The sequence below is a fragment of the Miniopterus schreibersii genome (genome assembly GCF_964146895.1).
Source record: "Miniopterus schreibersii genome assembly, chromosome: 6".
Classification (NCBI taxonomy): domain Eukaryota; kingdom Metazoa; phylum Chordata; class Mammalia; order Chiroptera; family Miniopteridae; genus Miniopterus; species Miniopterus schreibersii.
In genome coordinates, this window is record NC_138107.1 from 24,471,551 (window position 1) to 24,494,104 (window position 22,554).

Genomic DNA, 22,554 nt, shown 5'->3' on the forward strand with positions numbered 1-22,554 from the left:
TGACAAACTGCAGTTTTGTTTTTGGTTCTTTTTTTTTTTTTTTTTAAAAAAAGCTCTATTCTCAGTGGACTTTAGTCAGCTGATAAAAATATAGAGAGAAATTTAAAGAACATGAATTACCAAAATATAGTAGCTTGATATCACTACTCTTAATTTTTCTTAGCCTTTTGATTAGTGATGAACTAGAACAATAAATGGGTTGTTATGCTTGGCATTTGTACTTTAGTCTGGAAATACTGGCATTAAAAACCAAAGGTGAAACTGCCTTTTGAGCAATATTCTTAGATCGTCTTAGAAATGTTTTCTTTAAGTAATAAGTTTGTGTTTCAAATACTGCTTTATTTGAGATGACTGTTCAAAATGTTTGATTATATATATTTTTAGGCCAAATTCCGAAACGTCTAGCCTAGGCATCAGAATTGGCATTTGACTTGGCTTCTTTCTTAGAGAACTGTTCTTTTGGTATTGATGCCACATACAAGAGGAAGTCCTGATGTGCTCTGGCGTTTCTAGAATGGAATATGAAAACACTGTGAGCTGTGGGTTACACTCTGATATCTACAGGCCATGTAAATAGTAGGTTGCGGACTCTGTTCCATTTACCTCTTTCTCTGGCTTTGCACAGTTTTTCTTTCACGTGTTTTTTTCATCTTCCTGTTTGTCTCCTTGCATTTCTCTCTCTCAGCGAGTTTCTTCCTAGGTGTAGTATTGATTCCCTCACCCATTTCACTTCTGACCCTCACTCTGGCCCGTCACTGCCAGCTGCACTCCAGCCTGGGGGACTGTCCCCTTAACAAGGGCGAAGGCAGCGGTCCGGCCCTTCACCAGCTGTGCGGACAAAACTGACACAGTCAGAAAATACTGTTGCCTGACTGCATCTTCCTTCTGGCTTCTCTACAGAATGTTTTTTTTCTTTAAAAAATGTTAATGTCATTTAGTATATGATTCTAACACAAAATATATACATAGGCACATTATGAATTAACTGTATCCCCCTACCCTGCCAAAGCATATTTTTTAAAAGGGTTAGGTAGGTGAGTTCAAAATTAGCACATTGTAAAATAGTCCCGCATCCAACATTTCCCTATTCTTGAGAAATCAAAGACAAATTTCAGTTTCAAACAAAAGCACACCATTTCTGGTTAAATGCTAATCTTTCTCAGGTTCACAGTAGTCTGGCTATAAGTCAAGTCTGTTTGTCCACGGCCCTGGGATGTGGGCTCTTCTGTGAAGACTTAGCACTTTTAAAAAAGGTTACTTGAATTATGACTAAACAAAATACCAAATCCTAAATGAGACCGACTATTCCTACGAGCCTGAATTTCAGGAAATGAGGATGGCTCAGTATCCTGATCACCGTGCATTTCCATCACTGCTGCAGAACCGTCCCTGTCCAACCCCGTGCTGCATTAGCACAGTATTCCTCAGGGGCTCTGCAGGAACACACAAGTGGCTCACTTTGGGAAAAGCACTCTTTCCAGGGGTGCGTGAAACATATTGTAGAGAATTTACCTTTTGTCCCCAAATTCTGTTTCACAGGTTCTCCCTCAGGCACCTGTCCTTGGATTTTGATGTTTGTCATGTTTCTGTTTTTGCTCCTACTTCACAAACTGAATTTTAGTATCTTGCTCACACCTCAATTCTCCTTTCCCATCCTTTGATTTTTAGGTTTGCATTTCCTGCCATGGAGTCATCCAACTCATCGGCAGATGCACCAGCACCATCCTTAAAATAGATACACTTGTAGAATACCTTAGTCTGGTGTGTGCCAGTGATATTTATATTAGGGAAAGCTAAGAAGACAAGGTGCAAGAAAAGTCTTAAGTTGCACTCCATGCACGAAGGGTAGGGCATCAGAGTCCCCTGTGAAAATTTTGAAGCCAGCAGAAGGGTTGTGCATCTAAAATGCTGGTGACAATAAGAAGTGTCATTCTCATTACTGCTTAAGAAGCATCTGTTAGTCATTTGCTTAGTGACTAGTAGGTGGTATTTTTGGTATTTTACATGACACTTTGTTACTTACATGTTGCTATTTTACAGGATTTTAAAACTACTTTTATTTAGGAAATCAGTCCGGAAGGGGAGGGGTTAAATGATAGGTGGTAATGCCTTATTCCAAAACATTGGTGATCAGGTTCCTGTTGAGCATGTTTGTGTAGAACAGCTAGTTTTCAGAAACAGTTTATAGTCATTAAGTAGGAAATGCTTCTATCTCCAAATCTTACCACTTCTCACCACCATGACCATTACCATCCTCCCCCAAACCTCCATCACCTATTTCCTGGATTTTTGTAATCAGCTCCCTGTTTCCTCCACCCTTCTAGTCTGTGCCTAACATTGAAGGAAGAATATTCCTGTTAAAAATGGAAGTCAGTTAACCTCACTCCTGTGCCTAGAACATTGCAGTAGCACCTGTCCTACTCAGAGAAAAAGCCAAACCTCATTCATTGGTCCACAAGACCCTTCTCTTCTTTTCCTGTATCTCTGATGATATAGATCATAATGTGAAATTGAAGTATATATACTTATTAGTTGTTATACATTTTCTATCTTAGTTTTAAAACATATTTTATATTCCTCTTAAGGAAAACAGGATTGTTAAGTTGCATATGATTTTTTAGTTCTTTCAGTAGTAAATGGCCTTCACTGGACACAGAAACCTTATTTTATCTTCATCTCTAAAAGGAAGATAATACCCCAGTAATACCTGATCCCCTCAAAGCAGCCCTCTTGTATTTTCTTCTATTAGCTCATTAATGTTCCCATATCTTCATTACTTAGTATTCTTTCTCTTCTCTTTAGGCCAAAATTTATCTGTCTTACTTTGAATAGCTTTTCTAGCCCATGAAAACCCCTCTATTGTCTTTTTTTCATATTATGCTTTTGCACATGTACAAGAACTTTTATCCACTTTTATTAATGAAGAGCCTACCCTGGGAGTGGGGTGTGGGGGGAATAGTTATGTGATTAAATTTAAATTTTTGATGGAACCTAAAATTTCAAGATACATAATAAATCTGCTTTTCTCACATTCTATGGCTTATGTCAATTTTCCTTAATAACATTTTCACATATTGTGTATCACCCAACTAGATGTTTTTATGAATGTTTAAGTATTTCTTTATAGCATGTTTCCCAATGTATATTAGATAGTATGTGTATAAGTTATATATTTACTTTGTAAGGAAGATATTTAAGTATGTAATTTCTATTATATATATGTATATAAATATATAAGAAGTTGGATTCACTGTTTTGTTTTTATATAAAAGTAACTTATATACCATACAGTTGAGCTTTTTGCTTATTTCTGTGAAGTCCTTTTCAAGTAATTTGTGGTTATCATTTAAAATTAAATTTGTTATGTCTTTGATTCTCCACAGTTGTAATGCACAGATATTCATATACGTATTGGTATCATTGATGTTTGCCAACAGTCAGTTATAAGTTCAATTTGAATTATCTATGTGTAAAAACATTGGCAAATATGAGCTCAGAGTGTTAGAATTATTTGGAAAACTGACTTTTTTCATTTTAAAATTTATATTCATTTTGATTTATTTTTCGTTTTTGCTCTAATGAGTCACAAAAAGAGGATAGGCCGGCCGGCAGACAGAATCCTGGGTGCTGTGATTGGGTGACATTTCATATAGGATTTAATTACAAGATAACCTGAAATTCAGAAATGTAATCTAGAAGACAATCAGAAAAACAATTCTTTTACGCACACTCTTGTCAGTATTGTGTGATGCCCATTCTGCAACTGTAATTTGTTTGTGTATCTGTCAAAAGTTTTGAGCTATATTCAATTAATGACGACGGCAAGATTTGAGACTTCATGTACGTTCCTTTTTGTCATAGGAAGGTCAGCCTTTTGAAAAGGGATAGAAATTTACATTTCTCTAGAATGATATTTACCATCATTTGAGGCTATCTCTTAATTCCAGCATTTTACTGTGTTTGATAAACTGGCCAAATATACTTATTATTTATTTGGGAGGTGATGAAACTTCACCAATTTCAACTGGCATTGCACTCTGCTGATAAGAATGGGAGTTTGCACCGCGCTGAGGAGATTACATGAAGTAGAATTGGAAAGCAAATTGTATTTACAAAAGATAGGATGATGCTCCTAATAGGTGTTCAGAATAGACTATTCACTCATATTCTGCTGAGCTTTACTAGAAATAACTTCATTTCAAAAAAGGACAAATCTGATTAAAGGTAAAGGCATTCCCTCTCCACAGATACTCATCCAAAGAGTTTGTATTAAATTTTCCTGATGGGTACACAGCTGTATTTTATGCTGTATCTGTATAAACTGGTAATGTGGAAAATAAAATCCAAATACTATACTTGATTGCTTCATGCACCAACCATTTAGGTTACCAGATTTTTATCTACAGTTTTAGAAGAGATGTTGCAATATGATGTTCTGACAATCACTGTCAAAGTCATAACACTAGGGTCTATATTCATCTTGTTGTCAAGCTAGTTACTGAAATTCACAGTTAGTAGGTCAGAAAGATCACTTACTATTTCTTGTCTGTGGTTTAATGCTGACCTAAACAGCTACTGTATTCTGTCACCATTATCACAGTGTCCAGGCTGCAGAAGTACAACATGCTACATGATTTAATGCATTTTCTGTCTGGAATGAAGATGGCCAACAACCATGAGCTGCAGTGGTTGAAGAAACTTAATTTCTAATTCTTTTTCTCTTTTTCCCATTCATTTTAGATTTTGGATTTAGTAAAAGGGACACATTACCAGGTAGCCTGTCAGAAGTACTTTGAGATAACACATAATGTAAGTATATTTTTAAACTTTATACCCTAATTCTTTGTCTTTTGTTTCATTCAGGGTTTTTAGTTGCAGCAATAGAAACCACTCCAGCTATTTTCAGCAGAAAGGAATTTATTACACAGTACTGGGTAGCTCATAAAATTTATAGAAGGGCCAGAGAATTAAGCTTAGATGCTCTAGAACCAGGAATGGTTACTAGGAGAAGCTACATCATGAGAAAAACCTTACTTGACTACAGCTGTCACATACCACTCCACATCTAGGGATGAGACCAAGGGTCAGGAAACTTTTTCTGCAAAGTGCCAGATTGTAACAATTTTAGGCTTTACAGTGCATATGGTCTCTGTCACAATTGCTCAGCTCTACTGTTGTAGTACAAAAGCAGCCACAGACAGTATGCAAATGAACAGGCATGGCTGTGTTCCAGTAGAACTTTATTTACAAAAACAGGTAGTGGGCCAGATTGGACGCACAGGCCTCAGTCAGTCAACCTCTGCAGAAGATATAGAACTTTTGGCCACAGTTGCCCAGAAGAACCTAAGGCTTTTGTCTTCTTTCCTGCAGAAAATCTGATCCTTTTACTTGCTGCCACCTCATGTTTATCTAAGCTACTACCCAAGTCTTGTATTTATCCGCATGCAGAACCTAGGTTAATGGTGGACACTTATCTGCAAGGGAGTCAGAGAAATGTATTTGGTTTCTTTCAATACCAGCCTTCTTAGTACAGGAAGGCCTGCTGTAGTAGGTTCTGAACGGTGTACAAGGGTCAAAAATGCAGAGGCCTATAGAGGTAAAAAAAAAAAAAAAAAGTGAAGCTTCCTGAGATTGATGCCAGAGAGTATGGTAGGAAGTGTGGTGCTCTGAAGAATTCATACCCTTAGAGGCATTCCCATTGACAGTTTTAAGATCCTGTGCAGGTCAACAGCACATCTGCAGGTCATATTCAGCCCACTGAAGCTCAGTTTGCAAACAGTGATCTTGGTCATGGCTTACTAACCTAGGGCAGTTATCCACGAATGGATTTGGAGGTCCATGCCTCTTGAAACATTTCTTCTGTAAATACATAGGAGCATTTTTTGGAGTTGGTGGTATTCAGGGTACAAAGGGATCCATAACCCTCTCCAAAAGATATATTTATTGAATTCATCATCAGCTACCATACTATGCTAAGTTTTATAATCATTTTTATGGGGATTTTTAATTTAGTTTCCATGAAATTTTTCTATTGTGGTTTTATAACTGCAGAATTTTTTGATAAAATAGTTCATAGGAAAATATATCCTGTAATATTACTATTGATCATGAAAACAACAACGGCAGCAATAATAATAATGATATCAGCCAACATCTGTAGAACCCTTAATGCATGCCAGGCATAACACAGATTGCTTTGGACACATTAGCTCTTTTGATCGACATTATAGTACTACAGCTAAGTACTATTTTTATCCCCATTTATGAATAGAGCTTAGAGAAGCTGAGCAACCTGTGAATAGTCACACTACTTATAGGGGATGGAACCTAGATTTGAAACAGGCTACTGAGTAACTCATCTAGAGCTTATGAGCCTAACCATGACTGTGCTGTTCTACAGTATCTGGTACTGGATTTGTAATAGCTACTGTTGAAATCATGACCATTTTCCTTTCTAGATTCATGAGCCAACCTTCGTAGCTTATGTTAAAACAAAACTGAGACCTAGCAATTCTACATGGCTACCTAAGGTACCAAACCTGGTTAATGGGAGATCTGGAGCTAGAACTCTGGTCTGTTGTGGGTCTTGCCCTCATTCTATTATACCTAAATGTTAAAAATATCATTATTATTTAAAAAAAAAATCATTTAGAGGCTTTCAGTCAAGATGGTAGATTAGGAAAATGCTGTGCTCTTCTCCTTGAATAACCATCATTAAGAACCTCCTAATGACTAGCTGAACAGAAGTCCTATAACTAAAGATATAAAGAAGCTGGTAGCAGGGGTGGAGATATGAAATGGGCAAGTCCCACATCTATGCTGTGGTGACTAAGAATTGCGAGCAATACTTCAGCTGTGGATGTCCCCCCTGAGAAGCAAGGGGTCCCAGCCCCACACTGGGCTCCCTAGCCTAGGGCTCCAGTACCAGAAAAATGAGTCCCTATAATATCTGGCTGTGAAAACCAGAGGGGATTGCATCCTGTTGAGATGGAGAGCTCCTGGAGACCTAGACACTGCTTGCTCACAAACCCACTTGCTCTGGGCTCCAGGGCAAAGACAGCAGCTCAGAAAGCACCAGGGACATAAGTGGAGGAACCAGATTGACTGGCTTCAGGGCTGGGGGGGCAGAGCTCAGAACAACTCTCTCTGGGGCCAGGAGTGTTGGTAGGCACCATTGTTCCTTGGTTGAGCCCTCCCTGTACCCAGTCGTCCTAGCCCAGGTGGGTACCAATTCTGAGCCTTCCGTTAACCTGGCTAACACCATTTGCCCTGCCTGGAGATGCCCTGAGGCTGCCCTACCCAACTTGCATGCCTGGCCAAACTTATTCCAGCGGCTCCTCTACACAAGCAGCCTGCCTTGGCTTGTGCTGCACACATTTCTAAAATCTCTCAAAGGTCCACAAACTGCAGTCAAGCAATGGCTAGCCTCAGTGTGCCCTGTACCTCTTGCTAAGCTATGCCAAGTTCAGCACAAGTGGCAACTGGTCTTAACTTGCGTTGTAACTCCCGTCAGGTAGCCCCAAGCTTAGCATAAAGGGCCAATCTTGGCTTAGAATGTAGCCTCAACTAAATGGCCACAAACCAGGCACAAGTGGCAGCTGACCTCAACTTACATTGTGGTGCCCACTGAAGGGTTCCATGCCTGACATTGGGGCAGCAATCCTTGATTTGAGAATAGCCTCTCCAAGCTTAGCTCAAGCATCAACCAACCACAGATCACTTTGTAAGTTCTACCAGATAGCCCCTCCCAACAGGCTCTGGAACCAACATAGCTGGTGGTTGGCATCAGAGTACCACCTAACCATCTCCACAAATGACACACTTGAAAGGCAGGCTTGGCTGGCATTAGAGCCCCACTAAAGTGACTCTTGCTCCTTGGGGACCAGGCCCTGAATAACAGCTCATCCACTGTAGTCTTAGCCAGTCAGCCTGAGGGTCAGTCCCACCCACTGATATGCCAACAGCAGTCAAGGGTCAACTACAACAAAGGGCGCACACAACCCACACAGAGGGCACTATGAAGCACCTGGCTCAGGGGACCAGAGAGACTGCACTTCTGGGCCCCACAGACACCTACTGTATAAGGCCATTCAGCCGAGGCTGGGAGATGCAGCAAATCTACCTGATACACAAAAACAAACACAGGGAGCTGGTCAAAATGAGGAGACAGGCATGTCCCCATGAAAGAAAAGTACTAAACTCCAGAAAAGGAACCAAATAAAATAGAGACAGGATCCGCTGTATCTGGAGTTCAAAACACTGGCTCCAGGAAGGAACAGATGAACTCAGCCAGAACCTCTGTAAAGAGACAGGAAACAAAAATGGAGACTGAAAACAAAAGAAACCAATCAGAAATGAATGCAGTAACTGAAGTGAAGACTACGTTTGATGGAATCAACAGCAGCTTAGATGGAGCAGAGGATCGAATCCGAATCAGGGACCTAGAAGACAATATAGCAGAAAACAACTAATCCGAATAGTAAGAAGAATCAAAATAAAGAGGATAGTTTAAGGTTTCTTCTGGACGCTGTTAAACATATCAACATTCACATCAGAGCAGTGCCAGTAAAAGAGAGAGCAGGACTTGAAAACTGTTTGAAGAAATGATGAGCAGAAACTTCCCTAACCTGGTGAAGGAAATAAACATAAAAGTCCAGGAAGCACAAAGTCTCAAGACAGACCGAAAGAGGCCCACACCAAGACCCATCATAACTAAAATGCCAAAGGTTAAAGACAGGTAATCTTAAAAGAAGACAAAAGCAGTTAACTGTGTACAAGGGTGCTCCCCCTAAGACTGTCTGCTGATTGCTCAGCAAAAACTTTGCACACCAGAGAAAATGGCATGAAATATTCAAAGTGATGAAAGTCAGAGACCTACAACCAAGAATGCACTTACCCAGCAAGGCTATCATTTAGAATCAAAGGAGAGAGAAAGAGTTTCCCAGGTAAGAAAGAGCTGAAGAATTGCATCACCACTAAACTAGTATTATAAAAAATGTTAAAGGGACTTCTTTAAGAAGAAAAGAAAAGATCAAATATATAAATAAGAAAATACAGGAAAGAAAAAATCCTCACTGAGAAGGCAAAGAGTTAGTAAAAGCAGTGGATCAACCAACTCTAAAAGCTAGTACAAAAGTTAAAAGGCAAAAGTAGGAAAATCATGTGTAATTACAACAGTAAATTAAGGGATACACAAACACACACACAAAAGAAGAAGTAAATAATGACAAAAACAAATATGGAGGGGCTTTTAATTGATAATAAAAATTGGAATACGTTTAGAATGTGTTCAAACTTAAGCGACCATCTACTTCAAATAGAGTGCAATAAAGAGTTTGGTTTATATGAAGCACATGGTAACCACAAACCAAAAGTCTATGAGATGTATAAAAAAGAAAGAGAAAGGAATCCAAATATAACACTATAGAAAGTCATTGACATACAATAGAGCAGGAAAATTAGAAATGAACTGGGAACTACAAAACAATCCGAAAACAATTAATAAAATGGCAATAACTACATACCTATCAATAGTTACTTTAAATGTGAATGAATTAAATGCTCCAAACAAAAGACATAGTGGATAAAAAAACAAGATCTGTATATATGATGCCTACATGAGACCCACTCAGATCAAAGGACACACACAGACTGAAAGTAAAGCGATGGAAAAAGATATTTCATGCAAATACAAATGAAAAAAAGCCTGAGGTAGCTGTACTTATACCAGACAAAATAGACTTTAAAACAAATGCTATAACAAGAGACTAAGAAGGGCATTTCATAATGATAAAGATCAATCCAACAAAGGGATATAAACCTTGTAAACATTCTAGCTTCCAATGTAGAAGCCCTAAATATATAAAGCAAATATTGACAGACATAAACGGAGATTGGCAGTAATACACTCATAGTAGGGGAATTTAACACCCATTGACATCAATGGATAGATCATCCAGACAGAAAATCAACAAGGAAACAGCCACCTTAAATGACACATTGGACCAGATGGATTTAATTGATATTCCTAGGACATTTCACCGGAAAGGCAGCAGTATATGCATTCTTTTCAAGTGCACATGGAACATTTTCCAGGATAGACCACATATTAAGTCACAGACAATTCTCAATAAACTTAACAAGATTGAAATAATATCAAGTATCTGCTCAATCACAATGGTACGAAACTAGAAATCAATTAATAAAAAAAAACACACTAACACATGGATGCTAAATAACATGGTACTAAACAATGTATTGGTTAACAATGAGGAAGAAATCAAAAGTTACTTTGAGATAAATGAAAATGAAGACATACTGACCAAAAATCTATAGGACCCAGCCAAAGTAGTTCTTAGATGGAAATTTATAGTAATATATGCTTACCTCATGTAACAAGAAAAATTTCAAATAAACAAACTAACCTTACAACTAAATGAACTAGAACAAGAAGAACAACCATAGCCCGAAGTGAGTAGAAGGAAGGAAATAATGAAGATCAGAGTGAAATAAATGAAATAGTCTTAAAAATAATAGAAAAGATCAGTGAACCCAAGAGCTGGTTCTTTGCAAAGATAAAGAACACTGATAAACCTCTAACAATAATCAAGTGAAAAAGAGAGAGTTCTCAATAAAATCAAATGAAAGAGAAGACAACCAACCAAAACCAAAGGAATACAAAAAATTTTAAGAAAATACTATGAAATAATTATACGCCACTGAATTGGACAACCTGTTAGAAATGGATCAATTCCTAGAAACATATCCTCTAAGACTGAATCAGGAAGAAACAGAAAATCTGAAAAGACTGATAATTACTAAGGAAATTTATCAGTAATTAAAAAAAACAAAACAAAACTCCCAACAAACGTAAGTCCTGGATCTGATGGCTTCACAGATGAATTTTACTAAACATCTGAATTAGAATTAATACCTACCCGTCTCAAAGTAGTCCAAAAAAATTGAAGAGGAGGGAAGGCTCCCAAACTGATTTTATGAGTCTAGCAGTACCCTGATAACAAAACTAGAGAAAGACACTACCAATAAAGAAAGCTATAGATCAATATCACTGATGAACAAAGATGCAAAGATTCTCAATAAAATATTAGCAAACCAAATTCAGCAATACATTAAAAAGATCATATACCATGATCAAGTGAGATTTATTCCTGGGATAGAAGGTTGGTTCAATATTCGTAAATCAATGAATGTGGCACAACACAAAGAAAATAAAGCATATCAGTAGATGCAGAAAAAGCATTTGACAAAATCCTCTATCCATTTGTGATAAAAACTCTCCACAGAGTGGGTATAGAAGGAAATATCTTGACATAATAAAGGTTATATATGACAAACCCACAGCTAACATGACACTCAGCAGGGAAAAGCTGAAAGTTTTTTCTTTAAGATCAGGAATAAGATGAGGATGTCCACTTTCATCACTTTTATTCAACATAGTATTGGAAGTACTGACCCCAGTGATCAGACAAGATGAAGAAATAAAAGGCATCCAAATTGGAAAGGAAGTAGTAAAACTAATTATTTGAAGATGGCATGATAATTGCATATAGAGAAGCCTAAAGATCCACCAAAAAACTATTAGAACTAATAAATGAATTCAGTAAATTAGCATGATACAAAATTAATATTCAGAAATTGGTTGTATTTTAATACACCAATAATGAATTCTATCAGAAAGAAATTGAGAAAATTCCATTTACAGTTGCATCAAAAAGAATACCTAGGAATATATTTAACCAAGGAGGTAAAAGACCTGTACTCAGAAAACTTTAAGACATTTAAGAAAGAAATTGAAGATGATGCAAATAAATGGAAGAATATACTGTGTTCATGGATAGGAAGAAGGAACATTGTTGAGATGCATATACTACCCAAAGTATTCTATAGATTCAAGGCAATTCCTGTCAAAATACCAACAGCATTTTCATAGAACTGGAACAAATAATCCTAAAATTTATATGGAACTACAAAAGACCCCGAATAGCCACAGCAATCTTGAGAAAGAACCATTGTTGGAGGTATCATGGTACCTGATATCAAACTATAACACAAGGGGATAGTAATCAAAACAGCGTGGTACTGGCATAAAAACAGACACATCGATCAATAGAACAGAATAGAGAGCCCAGAAATAAGCCCACACCTATATGATCAGTTAATCTATACAGTGGGGTAAAGATAGTCTCTTTAGTAACTGGTGTTAGGGAAACTGGACAGATAACATGCAAAAATATGAAAGTAGACCACTCTCTTACACCATATACAAGAATAAATTCAAAATGGAGTAAAGACTTAAATGTAAAACACGAAACCATAAAACTCCTAGGAGAAAACATAGGCAGAAAACTCAACATTGTTCTTAGTGATATATATATATATATATATATATATATATATTTTTTTTTTGATATGTCTCCTTGGGCAAGGGAAACAAAAAAAAAAAAACAACCACAAATGGGACTACATCGAACTGAAAGGATTTTACACAGCCAAGGAAACCAACAAAAAAAGACAACCTACTGAATGGGAGAAGATATGCACCAAGATACATCTGGTAAGGGCCTAATATCCAAAAATATATAAGGAACTAATTCAATTTAGCACGAAAACCCCACACACAACCAACAAACAATCCAATTAAAAAATGGGCAGAGGACCTGAATAGACACTTCTCCAAAGAGGACATACAGACGGCCAAGAGACATATGAAAAGATGCTCAACATCACTAATCATCAGGGAAATGCAAGTTAAAACCACAATGAGATACCACCTCACACCTGTCAGAATGGCTACCAATAAATCTACAAAGTGTTGGCGAGGATATGAAGAAAACCCTCATGCACTGTTGGTGGGATTGTAAATTGATACAGTCACTATGCAAATCAGTATGGAAGGGCCTCTAAAAATAGAACTACCATATGACTCAACAATTCTGAGTTTTCATCCAAAAGAGCTAAAGCACCAGTGTGAAAAGATATCAGCATTATTTACAATAGCCAGCATATGGAAGCAACGTAAGTATTCCGTGGTAGATGAATGGATAAAGAAAAAGTGATACATATATACCATGGAATATTAGCTATGAAAAAGAATGAAATATTGCCATTTGCAACAACACGGATGGACCTAATGAGTATTATGCTAAGTGAAATAAGTCCGACAGAGAAAGACAAATACCATATGATTTCACTTATATGTGGAACCTAAAAAAAACAAATTAACAAAATGGCAACAAATTTACAGATTCAGAGAACAAATTGATGGCGGCCAGATGGGAGGGGAGGGGAGTTGAGGGGCGCAGGTGAAAAAGTGAAGGCATTAAGAAGTACAAATTGGGAGTTACGAAATAGCCAGAGAATTTAAAGTATAACTTTGAGAATAAAGTCAGTGATAATATGTATGGTGTCAAGCGTGTACTGGACTTATCTAGGTGACCACTTCATAAGTTAATATAATATTGAATGTCAACTGTAATTTAAAAATTAAATACAATTTTAAAATAAAAACAAAATTTGCTTGCTCAGCTTTAGAATTTTAATTTTGTATATGTTCTTAATTATTTGTGACCCTTTTAATTAAGAGGTCTCAGAACTTTCACCAATGAAAGTCTGTTATTCAAGCTCTTTCCTTTTTAATAAGATGAAGTTAGATTTAAACATTGAGTTTGTGACATACTCACTAACAGTACTTTTTTATTTCTCAATTGCTTTTGTATTCTCTCTCCTATTGATTATTCCTACAAGAACATTACTACTACCGTCAGTTTTTAAAACCTGCCTTAGATTAATAAAGACATTGAAAAGACATGTGTCTAAATCCTTCCACATAAATAGTCCAACTTAAACCACATATAAATCAATGAAATAAAAAGGCTATTTGTGTTCACTGGATGTTTCATTATAGATTTTTAGTTGTGAATGTCTCCACTTATTGTTTTTTTCTAATTTAATTTAAAAACAGACTTTTTATTATTAGGTTTCTGCCATTCTGTCTGTCCCTTACCCCCTCCCCCAAAAGATAAAAACAAAACACCCTGTGTTTATTTTCCCGAGGCCTCTATAATCAAACTCACTTTAATAAAAGTTCTGAAAATAAACCAGTTAATTGATACCATTTACAGCAGCACTGTGATCGTTCCATATGGCTTTTTTGGTAATACCAGCTGCCTCATTATAAGCTGTCATTGCAAAACCTCTTGATTAAAACCCAAAGATCCCATAGGTAAAACAATATTGCTTCCATCCCTTCAAAATCTACATTTGCTGTGGCAGAAACATGAGAGACATGTTCGTGTGAAGGTCATTGTGCAAAATGTGTTGATTCTCCAAGCAAATGTTTGAGAGATTCACTCAGTAGATGTCAGAAGCTAGCCTGCTTGAAAACTGTTTTCCTCATCATTTTTAGGGAGCAATGTTTTATACTGTGTTTTTTTTCCTTGAGCATATTCCATGTGTAAATGACAACACTAGGCCTTTTGTAGATTAATCTCAATTTTAATAGAAAACAATCTCTTTAGAAAGAGACCTCTTCAGGCACCGGAGTCATTCTGGATACTTATTCTCCAAACAGCTGAGCATAACTTTTTCCCAGCCATATAAACCTCTATAGTTATCTTGTTAAAATCTATCACATATTTTCCTGCAATTTTAAACAGGTTATACCAAATACAGTTAAGCTTTTTAATAACTCAGGGCCATTGTTTTGAATATCAGGATACTGGGCTAGAAGCCACCATCATCTCTCACTTGGATCACTGCAGTGGCTTCCTAACCCATTTCCCAGCATCTACCACACATGCATCATTCCAGTTCTTTCTGCTCCACACAGCTGCTAGAGTGATCTTTAAATAGAGGAATCTGGTCATTTCAGTAACCTGCTTTTTAAAAACCTTAAAAGGCTTTCTGATGGCTCTTAAGATGAAATCCAAAATTTATAATGTAAGCCTATAGAGTCCTCCACCCCACCCACTTCTTCTAGACTCCAACTATACTGATCTTGTTTCAGATTCTTTATAATTCTTTGGGAATTCCAAGCTAATATGGCAGGTGAAAATGCATTATAGAATTCCCCTTTCCCAATACTTAAAAAAATGTACAAAACATAATAAAAAATCATCAACTACAAAGAGAAACATCACCAATAGCAACCAAACAAGAAAAAAGGCAAGGAAAGAAACACAAGATTCATAGCCGGCAAAATTGTGAAAATTCTCACTATTTCCAAATCCAGAATGAAAAACAGTGTGTTCTGTTTTTAAAATGAGTAAAAGAAACAACTACTGACTCATAAGCAGAAATAAGTGAACTTGGGGATAAGTTTCTCTACTTTTTCTAATTTGATTAGAAGTAAAATCTAATTTCATTCTGTTTGGTTTATACTCCTCACCTTCCACCCCCAAAATCCTGTTTATTTTCCTGAGCAAGGAAATGGCAACCATACATAAGTTCTCAATAGGTTTTGTGACTTTAAGCAAAACAACATGTAAGTTTAAGTGAAACCAATTTTACCGTAGGCTGATTCTATAAACAAGGGTTAGGTTCCTATGGCATCTCATCAATTTTATAACAAAACTCCTTATTCGAGGACAGCTGTACACTTACTTCAGCCAAAAATAAAAGTGAAAGAACCCATCCTAGATGAAAATACAGTGCAGTAAACAGAAGGAAACTCTTCATAATTTCATTATGCTATCAAGCAACTTAATAGACCGTAAGTTCAGTAAAATGAACTTCACAAAATGAGTTAAGGGCAATTGCAGACCTGAGAAAATGGAACAACACATCACACAGAATCATAGTACAGCCCTCATTTCAAGACCCTTGGCATTGTTTTAATTAGTTAATAAAATTAAAATGGGGATTCATAAAAAATATGTACATTTCTTAAACATATTTTAAAGTTAAAATATTTAAATGTCATTTACTTGCCAATCTTTTGACATAAAAGCAGGGATTTTGTTGAGTTTGGGGATTGGAATTCAATTTCATCTTTTTTTCATAAATGATACCCATAATACACCATCACCAAGTTCCAGTTTGGGTTTCTTTAAAGTGGAAAAGGAACTTAAAGATATATGCAAAGCAACATAATGTCTTTCCCTACCTTTTGGGAATTCAACTTTTTAAAAAAGTGACCCGCATTGAGTCTTTCTAAACATGTAATTTAGAATGCATAGAGCCAAGAACTCTTATTTTTACATTCATTTTTCTTGGGTTCTCCCCATAACAGCCCTACAACATAGACACCGTTATTGTCTCCATTTCATTAACGAGGAAACTGAGGTTTACAAAGGTTACCATATTTCTTTTTATCCACACTGAAGTCTAATAATTCAGTTTAATCCAGAGTCATCTTCTCAGAATAGATGTATTGAAATTTTTATCAATTGAAGCAAGTGTACAAAATCCCTAATATGTAATTACAGCACATGGTGCTAGATTCTTTTGGTATGAATCATACCACTATGCTTTTTATAATCTTTATAGCCAAGTTTAGATCTAGAAATCATTTATAATAAGATTGTACATTTATTTGACTTTGCATAAAACTTCTTAAAACAAATTTTAGAGCAACTAAGTGATGTAGTCAAAAGGCCTGAATTCTAATTCAGACAAAATCGATTACTAGTTCTGTGACTGCATAAACCATGTAATTTCTTTAGGCTTCAGTTTTCTAGTCTGTGCACGGAAGAAGTTCAACTTAAAGGAACCCCAAGGTCTTTCCAGTCTATTGTTCTCTATTTATAAAGCATAACGCCTTCTGATTGAAATGTACTCGGCAATAGACTTAGTTTTCATGAAACACTTTGTAAAATGCAAACTTTTTCATGAATTGGATGAAAGTGAATTTAATAACAAAGTTCACAAATTACTTGTTAATAAAAATCACAGATATATCATATCATAAAACATTCAGGAAACATTTTGAAATTAAGCAGCAAAATAGAGATCAAAGTTTGTTCTTAGTGATCTGGGTAATAACTTTTAAACCAGTCTGTATACTATCAATCTGCTATACACTGAACTTACAGTAAAATTATTGGCCCAAGATGTATCACCAATTGACTAAAGAGAATCAGAGAATCCTGGGGTACTGAAGCATTACCAGAAAAGACCCTGTGTCTATTTATTGGTCCACCTGTTCAGAGGGCTCTTTCTGGATCACAACAGCAAGTCCTTTAACCCCCTGCTAATCCATTTTCATCTACCATAAGATTATATGTAGCTCTAATCACATCATGTCCCTTCTTAAGGATTTTACATGACTCCCTGTTGCCTACAGAATTAGGTCTGGACTATTTATTCTGGTTTTCAAGGCTCTCCGAGGTCTCTCCCCAGCCTGCCTTACCAGCCTCATTTCCTATTACTCCCCTTTATATGCCTTTCACACCAAGCATCTGAACTACTTCTTTTCCTGGGACATTGCCTCTTTACCTTGCCTGTGTGGTCCTGCTGCTTGTATTGCCCTTGATATCCCCAGCCAGAATTTTTCTCATGTGGAATAGTATAGGCCTTTATCTGCGACCCCTATCACTTCATTGTTGATAGAGGTTTTTAGGTATATGACTCCCTATGCTGGAAATTTCTTTCCAGTTAGTCTTAGTTAAATACATTCTTGTATGCTGAAAAACTACTACTAGCTCATAACCTGCCCTTATACATATTGAGTCTTCAATCAATATGTCAAATGTATGACTGGCATACACTGGTTAGTTCTGGGCCCAACTTACCAAATATTTGTTAGAGATCTACTCAGTACAAAGAGTGGAACATAAAAAGGAAATAAATATAAGCTCGATAACCAAAAGAAGTATAACGATTTCTGAGTTTCTAAAAATTATGAAGTGAAAATACCACCCTAACAACAAAAACCAACGCACTAAATCAAGCAAAAATGTTATTCTTTTTGTTGTGAACTCCAACTGCATAAGGCAGGGAGGGCAGGGATTTGAATTAGGCTGTGTTACAAGTGATCAGCCCAGTCTGACCCATCAGTTAAACATGAAGAACGTAACTCCTGCAGGAGGTTCACACTCAGGAGAAACTTCCTTGTGTTATCTCGCTCGTATGCCACGTCCCATATAAAATACCAAGTTAGTAAGGGTTTACAAGTTTTAAGAAATGAATATAATATAAAAGTATTGACCTTGGCACAAGAACAAGGCAGCTGAGCACACAGCATGAGACTCTGCTGGTTCATATCCCACCTCCAGCCCTACCAGTGTGTCATCTTGGACAAGTTACATAATCTCTCCCTTTCGCAGATGCCTCATCTGAAAAACTGGGAAAATATTGATAACCTACCTTCAGAGGGCTCCTATGGAAGTTAACTGGGTATATGCGTGTGTTTATGCTCTTAGAACAACGTCTGGCACATAATAGGCATTTTTAGCTACTGTTAAGGAATACATTTTTGTTTACCATTAGTAAATTTTAGAATCAAAATGTAGAAAAAGTAGTGCTTACTGAATCTTCAAATTAAAAATGTATTGATACCCTCAAAGGCTCTTTGAGTAGGCCTTTAGTAGAAAGAATAATGGGTAATTTGAAATGATACTCAAAATTTAATTTAGAGTCAAGCGATAGTATTTGAGAAAAGAAATAGCATAAAACAATGAATCTGGTCATGTTTGCATTGAGACACAATGAAAGTGATGAAAAGAAAAAGATTTTCTATACAAAGTAAGAGCAGAGAAAGGTCAAGATTGGAATGAAGAAATTAACATTAAATTAGGTTTCTTTTTCAGAGTTTGTTTTGTACTCAGTGGGATTACCTATGCGAGACATAAATACGCTCTAACATACGAGTGCTGTCAGGGACCAGTCTCAAAACGGTGTCTGTACTCATTCCCTCTGATTCTGGAATGATTCGAGATCCTTCTTCCTTCTGTAACAGCAAATGTTTACTGACTGACGACGTGTCAGGCATTTTGCTTGGAACTGCCTTTCAGCCACCCAAGATGCCGAGTAGGAATTGGGTATGGAACTGGATGGGTAGGGGACTGGAGCCAAGTGCAGAGGTTTGGGCTGGAGGCATAAATGCAGGAGTCACTCACAGAGGTAGTGGTTGAAGCTCCCTCCGAATGAAATGTAAGTAGAGGATTGAGTGTTATGAGTGGAGAACGGCTGGGATCCATGGTTCAGGTATTAAACAGATTTTGAATGACGCCTGGGACAGTGTTTGAAGCTCTTTTATTTATACTTTAGCTTCGTATTAATGTCATACATTCACTTCCCTGCACAGGTGGATGATTGTGGCTTTTCGTTGAGTCACCCTAACCAATTCTTTATGGAGAGCCAAAGGATTCTAAATGGTGGGAAAGAAATGAAGAAGGAATCTGTCCAACCAGAGACTCCTCAACCCAAACCAAGTGTCCAGAAAACCAAGGATGCCTCATCTGCTCTGGCCTCTCTCAGTTCCTCGCTGGAGATGGACATTGAGGGACTGGAAGATTACTTCAGTGAATGATTCTTGGGCACTTCAGGACCCTTCTTCCCCACTAGCTTTCATTTCCTGTTTTTCTGTTTTAACCTTTTTGTTTAAACTTCTCCCCACACCCCACCCCAATCTATCTATGTCTCAAGCAGGTTTGCCCATAAAAACAAAGACCTCCACCGTATTTTGCTTTAACAACAGTGAGGAAAAAGAATTTCTCTTGAAATCTAACCCTTGAATGGTGTGATTTAAGTCCTGTTTTAAGAGAATAAAAACAGCTTTCTAGACTGGTTATAGTTTCCTAGAAACAATACAACTGAAAACAACTTTTATTTTAACCCTTATCATTGTAATTTTGATCCCTTTTTTTGATTTTTGTTAATAAATAAAATGTATGTGAATGTGTCTGTAATTGCAAGTCATGATATGTCATAACAGATTACACATTACCTTCATTTTTAAAGTAGTATTTTGGAATATCCAACACTACCAATGACCAATGAAAACTAAACTATTTTCCTTTTTTCTCAAGTTGGCCATTTGTGGTTATTCCGCATCAGCACGGAGAACTTGAGCCCCTGAGTGGGAGCGAATGCTACCGACATGACTTGTGGCTTGGGAATCAAGAGAGCGGAATTGGTGGTCAGCTATGCAGCCACCAAACAGAAGTGTTCTGTTGTGTAAAATGATGGTAACGCCTTTACCCGCCATCATTTCCCATCCACCCTGGGCCGGCTCGCGAAGACCGGACAACTACTAAAGCAAGAGGTTCAGGCCAGTCTGAAGTGTTTCTCCATCCCACCCTCCCTTCCATACTCGCTGCTCCCGTAGTTGCTGGGAGGTGCCAAATAGGCTTAGTGAATTCATTAAGCTCAGTGACACTATGCATGTTCTGATACTTACAGTTACCCCTGTCCGGTGCCCGCAGTGGGATTTAGTAAATGGTGTGGACGGTCGCAGCCGTCCTGGAGCCAGGCCCTGCTCCCTGCCCGCCGTGACTAGCAGGCCCTGTGCTTGGGCAGAGCAGTGCCCTTCGGGAGACCCTTGACCAATGCACTCGTCCCTGTGGTCCCCACCCGAGGATGTGGGGCTCTGAGGAGGGAGACCCACGACCACATGCAGCCCTTCCTCGTCTGTTACCTCGGATTATGTAAAAATATCGGTGTGTCCCCGCCCCCTTTTCCTGGTGAAGTGTGGGGTGCTTTCCCTTTATCTTTTTGAATCAGATACCAACTAAACGGAAAGGAGAACATAGTAATTCAGAAAGCTGGACTTTCAAGAAGCACGTTTTAAATCCCTTGGAAAACTGCAGCAATATGAAAAGGACAGATCAGAGAGTTGGAACCTAAAAATGTCATCTGATCAGATTTTTATTTTAAGCTGCTGAGCAAGGATTTCTTGGAATATTCTGTAATATATAATTTAATGAGATGCCATCTGAACCTTTTACTTGTCTTTGTGAATTATTATTACCTAGTTCAGAAAACAGTATTATTCCATTACAAATCACCCCCTATAAATCTCTCCCTTCTGAAACCATCTGCTATTCTTTTCATCATTTATAGTTCTCAACAGGAAGCTGATGATTGCCTGCCACTTTATCCATGAACTGCAAAGCCACGAGTCTTTTTTTGTTTTTAACACTAAGAGCAAGTGCTGCATGGGGCTGTTTAAACCACAGAATTAAGTGAGCTTTAGAAAGCCACGCACAGAATCTATGTAGGTCTCTGTTGTATTAAAAAGGGGGGAAATATTAGAAGCAGCCTCACTGCTGTGGTTCAGTGGGAAATCTTATGACAGGATATATCATATCTGGCAACATTTTGCAAGGCTGTCTTTTTCTACTGCCTCATGTTCGCCTTCTTTATGAAGCCTGTGCTCCCACCAGCGAAAAGGACAGCCATTAACAGCACAGTACATGTGTCTTAGCCGACTTTTATTTTATACTGGCAGCCCCAAGAATTTATCACCCTACTTGAATGTTTTATATGTTCCCAGTCAAACTCCAAAATCACACTAGTTTAAATATTAGTTGTATTACAAGTTCAGTTTCTTTGTAATAAGGCTTGCTCTCCTGTCATGTATTATACAGAAGAATATATAAATACTGTGTGAAGTCCATAGATTAGAGGATGGGGGTCAGAGGTTTATAGAAGACGACAGAAATTAATGCCTTTCTGGTGCTTTCTGGAGTTGGAAAAAGCAATTTATTTTTCATGCCTCACAGGTCTTGACAATTTTGATTTGTTTTCTTTGAAAGCAGATCTGTTTGAATCGAATGATGTAGGAAGAGCCCAAAAGAAAAATCAAAAGCCAGCAGCGTCTTTTCAAAAACAGTAGCCAATGAAAAAGAACATGAGTCTTCCACATCTTTTAACTTCTAGTTTGTTATGCTCCAGGAGGAGAGGCTGTGTGATTATCAGAAACAAAAGAAAAACCAGCAGAGGAGAGAGACTAGGTTGGAAATGTGTAGTTGGCTGAAGCAATGACGTCAGCGAAGATTCTATATCTTTCATGATGTTTCTCCACAGTGTTTCTCACTCTGCCTATAGAGTACAAAACTTAATTGCAATGTGCATAAACGATCACTAGGAAGATTTTAAGTAAACTTTGTAGGACTGCTTATAATATTATAGCATCATAAAGTGAATATAGATTTTTGAATGGGAGGGAGCAAAATAAAGCAATGGGAAAGATCTTTAATTCATACAGAATTTTAATAAGCTGAGGGATTTCTTCTCTCTCTAAAAGCAGTCAGAGTGTTTTGCTCGTTACACTTGGCTGTCTTACTGATACTCAGGGTCTCTGCAAGCAAACTTCTGTAATTCCTTGCAAAGAGGAAAACTTCCGGAATTCGAGCTTGAAAGGCAAAATGCAACAACTCACCAGTTCTGGTTTGGTTAGAGTCTACTGTTTGCAAATTTAATCAAGGCCTTCCACAGGCATCAGCTTGACATTAAATTTAAGTGCCCATTAAAGTGAAAGTTTGACAGCGGCTCTGAATGTGACACTCAGTCTGAGGACATCTTTACAGCTGGAAGGGGGGAAAAAAGCTGAGAAGCCTCAAACCACGGTGGTAATTAGATCCATTTGTTAAC

The 22,554-nt window shown here is 37.4% G+C and overlaps 1 protein-coding gene across 4 annotated transcripts in view; it reads left to right on the forward strand.

Moving 5' to 3' along the window:
* The window catches only part of PRIM2 (DNA primase subunit 2), a 308,489-nt gene extending 288,628 nt beyond the window's left edge, over window positions 1-19,861 (forward strand). For all 4 annotated transcript variants that reach the window (XM_081140094.1, XM_081140095.1, XM_081140096.1 and 1 more), the window contains 2 exons: window positions 4,741-4,809; window positions 19,265-19,861. In XM_081140094.1, the coding sequence (XP_080996220.1) occupies window positions 4,741-4,809; window positions 19,265-19,489 (294 nt within the window). In that variant the 3' untranslated portion in view covers window positions 19,490-19,861. The remainder of the gene's footprint in view (window positions 1-4,740; window positions 4,810-19,264) is intronic.
* The last annotated feature ends 2,693 nt before the right edge of the window (window positions 19,862-22,554 follow it).